This window comes from Pteronotus mesoamericanus, unplaced genomic scaffold, assembly GCF_021234165.1.
Source record: "Pteronotus mesoamericanus isolate MK-2021 breed Mesoamerican mustached bat unplaced genomic scaffold, CSHL_Meso_final contig_73, whole genome shotgun sequence".
Taxonomy (NCBI): Eukaryota; Metazoa; Chordata; class Mammalia; order Chiroptera; family Mormoopidae; genus Pteronotus; species Pteronotus mesoamericanus.
Window position 1 is genome coordinate 11,750,542 of NW_026555245.1, and position 12,184 is coordinate 11,762,725.

At 39.9% G+C, this 12,184-nt stretch overlaps 1 protein-coding gene across 1 annotated transcript in view; it reads left to right on the forward strand.

Moving 5' to 3' along the window:
- TRPM6 (transient receptor potential cation channel subfamily M member 6) overlaps positions 1–12,184 on the forward strand; it is a 130,094-nt gene that overhangs the window by 32,941 nt on the left and 84,969 nt on the right. The window contains exons 5-7 of the mRNA XM_054583304.1: positions 2,949–3,162; positions 6,288–6,412; positions 10,190–10,361. Coding sequence (XP_054439279.1) covers positions 2,949–3,162; positions 6,288–6,412; positions 10,190–10,361 — 511 coding nt within the window. The remainder of the gene's footprint in view (positions 1–2,948; positions 3,163–6,287; positions 6,413–10,189; positions 10,362–12,184) is intronic.

Genomic DNA, 12,184 nt, shown 5'->3' on the forward strand with positions numbered 1-12,184 from the left:
TTATTAATCCTCTTGCATTTAACCTTGTGCATTGATGTTTTCTTTAGTTGGCAGGCAAACTGCTTTCATTCTCCCCTCTGATCCTTTTGGAAGCTGACTCTTTGTAATATGTAATTACACTGTATGCAATTTTTCCCTTAAGTTTTAGTCTTCTTTTTGCTTCTTATATTTATCCATGATCACCTTCATGTACTCATTTTTAAATCTATTCGACAAATATTTATTGGGTGCTCACACTTTTCTATGCCCCAAAGAGCATATGTTCCAGGTATTAAAATTGGTTTTGCGGGGGAGGAACCAGCTTTCCTCTACCTTCAAGGTTCTTCTGGCTGGTCTAATAGTCAAACAGACACGAGACAGGTTAGCAAGAGAACATAACCAAATTTAATCCATACATATGCATCTATGTATGGGAACCCAGCATACATGAGAGAGTTGGAAACCTCATATACAGGAGAGGCTCAGAGATAGAAGGGGGATTGAGGTATATCCTGAGCTAGGGATGATGTGTAATGCACCTTGGAGGCTTCAAGGGGTCCTTGCAGAGTGATAAGAACAGATGTTTACTAAATAGAAATTTGCCCTGCCCTATAGATAGTAATTAAATGGAGGGGCTGACGTTTCTCTTGAGCCTGAAGTTGAAATTGCCTTTAGCTCAAAGCAATCTGCATACCACTAAGGAACATCTTGGGGTGGCTCATTCTGAATTCCCACAATTACAACGTAGTGAAGGAAACCAAAATAAATATATAATTATGACAGAGGTAGGGGGTGCTCTAAAATGGGAATACAGGGTTCTTTGAGAGAATAAAAGAGTAAACTGTTTTTCAGGGGCTCTGTATGAGTGTCAAGAAAGCCATCTGAAAGTAGGGACAGCTAAGCTGAGATCAGAAAGATGAGTGAGGTGTTTGGTGTCTGGTGAGACTGAGGGGTAAGGCCACTCTAGACAAGAGGAAATGCCGTGTGCAAAGGCCAAAAGGGAATATGGTACACTTAGGAAATTTGAAAATACAGTTAGACCTCCTGATCACGAATACATTTTACACTTAGCACTTGGTTCCCATTACATCCTCTAGTGAATGAGTTATTTTTCTTCTCCAGAAGAGAAGTGTCTGTTCTTTATATTTAAGCCCAGAGTTGCTCATGTTTACTGTGAGCATCAGGGAAACTTGTGTGACCTCTTTCCACCACATTCCCCTTCCCAGTTGTTTTTCTCCTACCACCACATTCCACAGAGGCTTCGAGGTGAATCTTTGCCAGTTGGAGTCTACATAACCCGAGGACAGGAGGGAGTTAGTTGTGAGGAGTAGGGGAAAGAGCCATTGACCTTTAGCACATTCTTTGGTTGGCCTTGGGGAGAAAGACTAGTGCTGATATTTTAGTTAGTCAAGGTTGTTTACCCTGAACTCTCAAGGAGAAATATCTTTTAGGACTAAAAGGACTTATAGTTGAAAGAGAGGTGCACCTGGGAGAAAGTAGGGTTAGAGAGAAGGTGATCCGAACCAGAGCTGCACCCCCTGCCTCTTTTTATTCATTATTCAGAGAAACGCAAGCCATTTCACAAAGGTCAACTTGTATTTTTTTCCCTACTATTTGAATATGTAATAAAGCCATGGCAACTGAGTCTCCTCACTTAAGAATTGCATCCTAGTTATCCTTAGGTTCTTTCTATGACTCACATTCTGTGATGTTTTAAGAATTTCAAAGATAAATGGAAAACTGTTTTAAAGTGCTATCACATTCTGGAGGGTAGTGTGATACTTCCTATTTGTATACCACCTGTGGTTATTTTTGGTATAATTTTATAATTCATGGTTTCTTATTGCCCTCATTTCATCCTCTTCTTGCTGTTGGTTGGCTTATGCTCGAAGAAGGCAAACTCATCTCAATATGATTTTAATGGTCTGTATGTGGGTACCTTTGCTGGAAAAAGAAAGTCAGTCATATACTGTAACCTTAGGCAAAATGCACAATGATTCTTGGGTTACCTGCTGGTTTGGATTTTCTTCATCTTTTATTTCAGTTATATTAGCTGATCAAAGATATGACACTTTTCTGAAAGGTATTTATTTTGGAAAGAATATTTTCAGAGGGATAATTATATATAAAGGAAATGATTAGAATGTAAAATTTATAAGAAATTAAATGTATGTACTCCTGAATCTTAATTTAAATTATGCAACTATCTGAAATGGTCAAGTAAACTAAAAGCCATAGCATTTTTGAAAGACCCATTTCACTAGTTTCTAAAAACTTTTTTTTGGTGTTTGAAAGGGAACGTGTATTTTATTTATTTATTTAAAAAGATTTTAGTTATTTACTTTTAGAGAGAGTGGAAGGGAGGGAAAAAGAGAGGGAGAGAAACATGAATGTGCGAGAAATGCCCCCAACTGGGGACTAGGTCCACCACCCAGGCGTCGAATCGGCAACCTTTCAGTTCACAGGCTGGCGCTCAATCCACTGAGCCACTCCAGCCAGGGCTATTTTTTATTATTTATTCTATTACAGTTGTCCCAATTTTCTTCCCTTTCCCCCCTCCACCCAGCCCACCCCTCTTGCCCACAATCAATCCCCTCTCCATTTCCATGCCAAGAGTCATTTATACATGTTCTTTGACTAGTTCCTTTTTGAAACAGGTTTACCGGAGTAGTGATATTTGCCACTTTGAAGTATTTCTGCCTCACCTGAGACCTTCTGAGAACATTGGTGGGCCAACCTTGGAAACCAGAGAAAGCTTTCCCACTATGTCTTTAATTCTCAGAAGCAACTTAAAGGGGGCGTGGGACCCTTTCAAAGTAAATACTTCCATTATGTAAAATGAACTTGGAAGGGATGGCAGAATTTTTCTTTCAAGTTGTGGCTATTTAAATCTCTTTCTGTGCGTTTATTATTACTGGTATTTTTTTTTCTCACTGTTTTATGTACATGTGTATATGCTTCTCTTCCAGTATATTAGAACTTCTTATGATACAAAGTTGGATCATCTGTTACATTTGATGCTGAAAGAGTGGAAGATGGAATTGCCAAAGCTGGTGATTTCTGTCCATGGGGGCATCCAGAACTTCAAGATGCCCTCCAAACTTAAAGAGGTCTTCAGCCAGGGTTTGGTCAAAGCTGCGGAGACAACGGGAGCATGGATAATAACGGAAGGCATTAATACCGGTAAAGCATACTCCACTGTTACACACTTTAAAAAAAAAATCCCCTCTGTCTAACTGTGAATGAAGCATTATGGCAGCTCCTCTCCACTCCCCAGTACTCCCAGGAGATGTGATGGCGTGGGGAGAAAGACAAAGAGCTTGGTGACAGGCAAAGAAATCCAGAACCATAAACCTTTCCTGGGATGTGTTGTCTACCATTTTTAATATATGCTATTCTCATATAATTTCGGGTAAATGTTTTGGGTAAAAAGAAAATAGTCTTTCATGAGTCTCGGACTATGGTGAGGTTAAAAAGGACACAGAAGCCATGCAAGTGTGTAGTGTGTGGGCACGGACATGAGCTAAACTCACCATGGCCAAGGTCCCAGGCAACGGAAATAAATCAATGAGGCTTGCAACGACTGCGTTGAGTATATTGGGCATGCAGAGATAAGTTAGTTAACTACATAATTGTCATTTCACTCACTGTCTCTATCCCTCTTTCATACTCATTGAAATCTGACATTCAAGAATTTTATATAGTAGTCTCCGAATCTCTAACTCTGTTCCTTTGCGTCAGTATTTATGAACTGTCTGCACATTAGAGACTGTTAAGGGCTTTAAAAAACACAGATGCACAGACTTTACCCCAGATTATGTAGAGTTTTTCAGGGTGCCGCTTCATAAGTATGTCTAATGTACAGGGCAGTGTTGAGAACTAGTAACTTCACATACCCTACTCTGTTACCAATCACCTGTTATGATTCTGACAGCAATTCTGATGTGTGGGTTCTTTCTCAACACATTCTTTGATATCAGCTGGATGTCCTGTAACTCAACTCAATTTTGACACTCTATTTGGAAATAGCTTCAGGTTCCATGGGTTAAGGGCTCAGCGCAAGACTGTCTCCACTTCAGATGCCAATCATAAGTCCAGGTTATTACCTGTAATTCTGACCAACTGGCTGTAAATTAGAAGTTCCTGTGACACTCTTCAATTAATTTGCTAGAGTGGCTCACAGAACTTAGGTGTGGGCGGGACGCTGGACCCTGGATCTGAGGGTCCCTGTCTGGGGGCCAGCTGAGGGAGGGAGCGTGGACTCTGAATCCCACAGAGCCCGCCCCGGGGTTGTCATGAATGGGAGGAAGTAATAAATCACTCCAGATACTTCTCTTTCTGCCAGGAGAGGGGTTGTGTCTTCCTTCTAGTGGAGAAGGCCCTGAGCCCCTGTGTCCAAAGGCTTTTATTGAAAGGGTTATCAATGGGGCTAGGTAATAGAAATGTATGAGTGATCTCATTACATCAGTATGTTAATGTTTACAGAGAATAGATGATGTTGAGGAAAACAGATGGCAGGAACACACCAGTTTACATGGGTCCGAGAAGAGACAGGTAAACATGAGAGCATGAACATAAGAATGCCAAAGGGTTTAGGGTCAGGGTCTGTGAATAATGAAAATTTCCTTCTCAGCATGAGCTGGTTATCATAGCTTTTGAGGGAAAAACAAAGCATGTTTTAAAGAATTTACTTGTAGGACTGATTTCCCTTGGGAACTGCCTGATCCAGTTTAGGGCTGTCTCCAGTATTGGTTAAAACCTGAGCCAGGCAGGGGGAGGGCAAGGAAGTCAGGAAATAGGAGACTTCTTTCAGATAGAATGAGGACCCCGTCATGTCAAAACCGAGGGGTGGGGGTCTTTTGCCCTTTCTGTGTGCGAAAGTTTTTCCCTGATGCCCATTGTGGCTGTGCATGTCTTAGGTTGCTCTTTCCATTGAGGGGTCTTACCTATCATTGACTAAGCAGCCATCCTTCAGGGCCAAGCAGGGTGATGTGAGTGGCATAGCCCCTGCCAGGGAGACAGGTTTTGTCTCCTCAGTGGCCTATTTTCCCGAGGCCTCCTTGATTATTTCCAGCCTTGGGGCCCTCTCGCCTTTTGGTGGGACTACAGTTCCTGAAACCAGACAGGGCATTTCCCAACACTTAGAAAACAAGTTTACTCACTTGATTACAAGTTTACTATAAAAAATATATAACTCAGGAATAGCCAGGTGGAAGAGACACATAGGGCAATGTATGGGGGGAGGGCACAGAGCTTCTATGCCTTCCCCTCTTCTCTGCGTGTTCACTCAACTGGAAGCTCACTAAACCTTGTCCATTTGGTTTTTATGGAGGCTTCATCACATACGCACGATCGATCAAATCATTGACCATAGTTGATTGAACTTAACCTCCTTCTGTCTCCCATCCCTGGAGCTGAAAGTTCCACCCCTGTAATGGCTTGGTTGGTTCCCCTGGCAACCAGCCCCGCCTTTGGTGCAGTCCAAAAGTCATTAGTGTACCTTTATTACTCTCATCACTCAGGAAATTCCAAGGGCTTAAGGAGCTTTATGACAGGAATAGGATGAAAACCAAATATTAATTTCTTATTATAGATCACAATATCACTGAGTGATTTTTCATCTTTTATTTCCCTCTCTTGATTTTTGATCTTGATTGGCCCTACGTAATGTATCCTATTAAGTTCAGCCTGTCCTTTAAGTCTGCATTAGATGCCAACACACCCATGAAGCATTCTCTATCTCAGTTCACTTTTGTCTCTTAATTTCTATAGCATTTACTGCCTTTAGCACTTGTGGCATTCTATGCTTTTCCTTATAGGTGGTTGAGTCTGTATATTAGCTCCTCCTCCTGGTTCTGAGCTAGAGGGCTGGGGCTGCACATCTGCTAGGCATTGAGCAAGACATACTGATTTAACAAATCACTTCTTCTGGCTGAAAGGATTGAAGGAAGCAAATGATTGAATAAAAACAAAGCAAAATAAAACCAAGGAATTTGGCTTGTCATTAATGGGTAACTTGGTTGTTTCTTGCATAGATTTTATTGAGATAATTATTGTTTCACATTCTTGGTAGAAAGTGAAGGTGGTGGAGTTCTTAGTCTATTGTATAGAACTTATGTAATTTCCAGTAAGAAAAGGGGTGGGCCCTGGCCAGGTGGCTCACTTGGTTAGAATGTTATCCACTGTGTCAACAACTTTTCCTAACAATAGCCTTTTGCATGTACTTGTCTATTTGTCTTTTGCTGGGAGTCTCGGTATTTTGCACAATTTGTGAGTTAAACCTTGACTTCTAAACTGGTTGTTCATAGGAGTGTCCAAACATGTTGGGGATGCCCTGAAAGCGCATTTCTCCCAGTGCTTGAGGAAAATCTGGACGGTTGGAATCCCTCCTTGGGGTGTCATTGAGAACCAGAGAGATCTAATTGGAAAAGATGTAAGTAAACAATCCTTTCCCAACAAAAAGAAATGAACATGTATCCAATTGCCAGCTTAGCACTATACCTAGATATCTAATGGACAACTGGAATGTAATATATCCAAAACCAACTCCTGACTTCCTACTGCCTCCCTTACCCTATTTTAGAAAATGACAAGCCCATCCTTGCAGTTGTTCAAGGAAAAAACCCTGGGCTCATCCTGGAATGATCTCTGTCTGATGCTTCAAATCCAGTCCATCAGTAAGTTATCTCAGCTTTAGTTTAAAAATATACCCAGAATCTGACCTCTTCTCATTACCTCCACTGTTACTGAGCAGGTCCAGGCCACCATCTTTTGTCCCTTGGATGATTACAATAGCTTTCCCTCCTCTCATCCTTGTCTCTTACTACAGTCTATTGTAAACATAGTAGCCAGGATGATTCTTCTAAAACATAAACCAGATCATGCTACTCCTTTGTGAAATGGCCTTCAGTGGATCCTGTCTCCCTCAGAGCAGTAGCCAAGCTTCTTGAAGTGGCATGCATGTAGCAAAATAAGGGACATTCATGTTATGGTTCTTCTTTTCCTTCATCTCATATTATTCTCTGCCTCATTTATTCCTGTGTAGTGATTCTTTGATTCTGTTTGTTTTTTTTAAAGGGAATATACTTGTCTAATGATTTTTTTGGTAAAAATCTAAGATATTTCAAAAGGTATGAAGAATGATAACTATTGTTAATATTTTGGTGTGTATTATTCCAGAATTTTTTCTATGCATGTGTACATATGTATATTAAAAAAATTTGTATGTAAAATAAGTAAAAACAGAAACTTACTACTGGGCACCTATTTTTTAACTTAACTATTTAACATAGTTATTTTTCTATGTCAATTAAAATAGACATGTTTATGGTTTATTTTAACTTCCATTAAAAAATTTAAACATATTAAATAATAAATATATTAGGATAATGAACTTTTCATATCCATCTCCCAATTTCAATTTATGAACTTATAGCTAGTTTTGTTTCATCTATTCTCTTGTTCACTCTATACCATCCGCCTCAATTATTTGAAGCAAATTCCAGACATCAAATAATTTCATTGGTAAATATTTTAATAGGTATTTCTAAAATATATGAACAATTAAAAATATAGCAACATTTCAATTATACCTAAAAAATGAACAATTATTCCTGAGTATCATCAAATATCCAGTCTGTGTTCAAGTTTCTGATTTTCTCATACTTTTTTAGTTGTTTGATTTCATTATACAAAAAAGTTTCGTACATTGTGGTGGGTTGATATGTCTCTTGAGTCATTTTTTTTTAACTTGAGTCACTTTTAATCACTTTCAATCTCTATATTTTCCCTTTTTGGCAATTTATTTGTTGAAGAAACTGGGTCTTTGTCCTGAAGACTTTCCCACAGTTTGGTTTTTGCAGATTGAACCTCTTGTAGTAGGGTTTGGTCTGTTTCCCTGTGTCCTGTCTTTCCTGTAAATTGGTAGTTTGATACAAAGTTATAAGAAGATTCAGGTTCTAGTTGTGCAAGTTTAAGCAACAGGAGGAGATTAATCCTTCTCTGGTAACATATCTCTTTTTATGATGCCATTGCCTATGTTCATTATTTCAATAGGGTTGGAAAATGCTGATATATATATGTCTTTATTTATTAGGTTAAACACTTTATAGAGAAAAAACATTTTCTCATCAGGCACTTATTTTACCTTGTGGTACAGTTGTATAGGAGAGAGTAGAATAAATCCTTGGCTCTTTATTTGCCAGTGTACAAAACAATGAGTTGGTTATCTACCATCCCCCAAGGTGAACCATGAGATTTTTTTTTATTTAACATATTTAGTATGTTTCAATTCATTACAGTTATTATTCTTAATCATGCTCAAATTATCTCTTTTTATCCAGTGTAGCCTATCTGAGTTGTCTCCTGGGTCCTCTTAACATAATTCTAGTAATTTTTCATAGCTTCCTTTCATTTAACTATGAAAAATGTTCCAGGCTCATTGTATATATATTTTTGCTCCTAGACACATGGATGGTCGCTTTTAGTGGAAACGGTATTAACAAACCAAATTCTGGGGGCTATGCATGCATTTTGATTTTTAATGTCTCATAATATTCTACTATACTAAAGTACTATAATTTATAACTATTCCTCTATTATTGTTCATTTAGGTGATTTCTTGTTTTTCCCTATTACAGAAATGATACTAACGTTTGAATAAGATATATAAATCTTTGAAGCTAGCTACCTTTATTTCCCTCAAAATAATTTTGAAAGTAGAATGCTTGGGCTAGTTGGTATCTGCCTTTAAAGATGTGACTCATTGACTTCCAAAAAGGTAGTAACAATTTACATTCCTTCTAATAGGTATGAGCACGCCCGTTTTTCTATTCCATTGATAGCTCTGGGTATTCTGGGCTTTAAAACACACTTTCCATCTTGATAGGTATAAAATAATACCTAATTGTTCTTATTTTTTTGTAAAAGATTTTCTTTTAAATTTTTATTTTTAGAGGAAAAGGAAGGGAGGGAGAGGGACCTGGCCTGCAACTCAGGTATGTGCCCGGATGGGGAATGGAACCTGTGACTTTTGGTTTGCAGGCCAGTGCTCAGTCCACCGAACCACATCAGAGAGGGCCTTAATTGTTCTTATTTATGTACCTTTGATTACTAGTGAGGTTCAGCATTGTTTCATGTGGTTTTTATGCCTTCTCAGGCATGGTTGCTATATTTTGAAAGCCTTTTTTATTGTAATTTAGTTTATTTAAATTTTTGTTATGTATGATGCAGTTCCCCCAGTTTTTATTTTATATAATTTATGATTATTATTCCATAAATAAAAAATATGTATTAAATCTATGGACCACTTTCTTTTTGGTTCCTGGCCTCAGCATCATCCTTAGGAATTAGAAAGTTAACTTTCAAGGAATAATGTTTGCAAAGCTTATAGTGCTTTTTACATTCATTATTTCTTTTAAGCCTCACAGCAACCCTCTGGTGTAGAAATTATTATCATCTTCATTTACACATGAAGAAAATCAGTCTGAGAAAAGAGTCAGGAATTACATTTAGTAAGCAGAAAAGCCTGGACTTAAACTTGAGTTCTCTGACTCCAAATCCTGTCCTCTCATCTTGAAAACAAATAAGAATTAGAACAGATTAAGGAAGAGTCAATAAATGTTAATAAAGGTCTGGGTGTTTTATATACAGTAGAATGAATTGCCATCTGTTTGGCTGTTATTCTTAATCTCATTTGGAATACTAGAAAAAAAATCAGTGCCAAAATATTATTCTGGAATAGATCTACTAATGGCATATTTGGTGGACAATGACGTGGTCTGTGTATTGATGCCGATTCCTGAACTGTTTTCTAATCTTTAGAAGCAAGGTAAGTACTGAGATTGGAAATAAATATTTAGAACCATTTTTAGCGACGTGGCAGTGCGGTGACATCCAAGCATGTGGTCTGTGGGCTTATCTTGCTGAGCCTGGGTGTGCAAGTGTTGTTGAACTTGTGGAGTTTCATGAGCAGAACTGCATACTAGTCATGCATTGTAGGACACACTGGCCAATAAAAAATGGGAACTTAAAAAAGAAATTGGTCTTTTATCACAGATAGCTTGAGAAGCACTGCTCTTGGTAGCAAGTTGAACTTGGTAGCAAGAGTTCTGGTAACCTCAACCAGAACTCTGTTGTGCATAGAGACAGGCCTTGGAGCAGTTGAACCGAGGGAAGGAACTTGACACCTGGCCCTCCCTTTTTCTTGCAGGTGGTGTGCCTGTACCAGACTCTAGGAAACCCGCTCAGCAAGCTCACTACACTCAACAGCATGCATTCCCACTTCATCCTGTCTGATGACGGGACTGTGGGCAAGTATGGAAATGAGATGATGCTCAGGAGGAACCTGGAAAAGTACCTCTCTCTGCAGAAAATACACAGCCGTGAGTTCCACAGGGGTTCAGCCAGCAGGTCCTGGCTGCGGTTCTGCTGTGGAGCTAGGTGCTCCGGTGTCATCTCTACAGATTAGAGGGGTCCAAGGCAGCCCCTGCCTTAACGTGTGTGAACCCACAACCAGAAAAAAAAACAGGGTATGAAGTGGTATAGAGCTGTGGATGGCAGTTGGGAGAGAGGAAAATATACATGGAAGACAGTATAGACAGGGGAGGTTTGGCTTTGTGGGAGAGTGAAGACTATAGCAGAGCCTCCTGGAGCACTTAGGGTTGGATGGATGGACAGAGAGGGGAGAAAATGGGACTGGCCGAGGAGCAGTAAGGAGACTAGCCTGAGAAGGCTGGGGCTCTGATCTTTGATAGTCAGGGGAGATAATGACATTTCATATATAAGTGGGGTGGCCCCAGACAGCGAGGTGGTTTAAATCAGACAGGGCTTTTAGAAATAGGGAACGTTGAAGATGTCCATGTTGTGTTCTGTTCAGAGTGGCGCTTTGAGATTGTCATTTTTTGTAGTATCTGTAGGAGGGAGAGACAAGAGGAAGGCCTGATTCGGTGAGCATCCTTGAGTGGAGAAGGGGGGCTCCTTGCAGGAAGGAGCGGGGCTGGGTGCCACCTGGAGAAATGAAGACTTTTTGTCCAAGGAAGCAGAGGTGGGCCGCTGCCTCTTTCGATGAGTTAAATCATCCACAAAATGCTCCACCCTTTGGGGCAGAAGGGCAGGGAGTAGGAAGGCCCTCAGGAGGTATATGTCCTCTTCAGCCTTTTACTGTTGGCTGGCAAAGGCTGAATGTCTTTTGAGTTGTGGGCCTTGATCCCCCGAGGCTGCAGAATGTGGTGAAGTCAGACCAACCAGAGCTCTGTCATTTACCCTCTGTGACCTTGGACAATGGAGTTATCTGTCAATTTGTTTTCTTAATATAAAATGCAAGAAACTGTCTACTTCTACCTTTTGTTGTGAGTATTAATTTAGATAAAGTATGTTAGAGATACCTGGAATAGTGCTGGGAACATAGTATGTCCTCAAGAAGTGTCTGTTTCTTTTTTTCCTCTTATGGGGTCATTTCCTAGTTGGGGTGGGGGCATGGGAGGGACTTTGGGAATTGTTGCCACTTAGAGCTTAGTGTGAATGAAAGTTGGAGGCTCCTTTACCTGTAGGTCAGGAGAAGGGAGAGAGGATCAGGTGTGCAGTCCTCTGTAGGGGAAGGGAGAGTCCCAGAGGAGAGGAGGACAGGTCAGGGGTCACCGTGAAGGGGTCTGAAGTATCAGTTACCTGGAATGTCCTTTTGCTTCCACTGACTTGCGCTCACCGCAGAAGTTGCTCAGGGGTTCTGTACAGCACTATCATGTGCGCCCCAAGAGAGCAAAGTCTTTGTCTTTCTCATTTCCTATTGATTTCCCATTGGAAGATGAATGAAAGCAACCCTAGTTTACAAATACTGGCAAGAGACATTTCTGCTTTCAAAGATCTTGAAATTTAGGATTTATTGGGAGGGTTTCACTGTTTGTGGAGAAAGAATGTGGAATCAATTTCAGTGGACTGATAACATTTATAAATTCTATGGAGAACCAATATGAAAACAGCAAAAACAGTAAGCCACCTGCACATACCACACACACAAAATAAATGAGGGAAAGAAGGACAGGAGGGAGGAAGGAAGGAAGGATGGAAAGAAAGAAAGAAGGAAGAGGGGAAGGAAAGAAGGAAAAAGCCCTCAAGAAAACCCCAATTATATATCAAAGCTTATCTTTATGCCTACCATGCTCATTAAGGAGGTTTTCTACTATATTTGTATTTGTCATTGATGTGATTA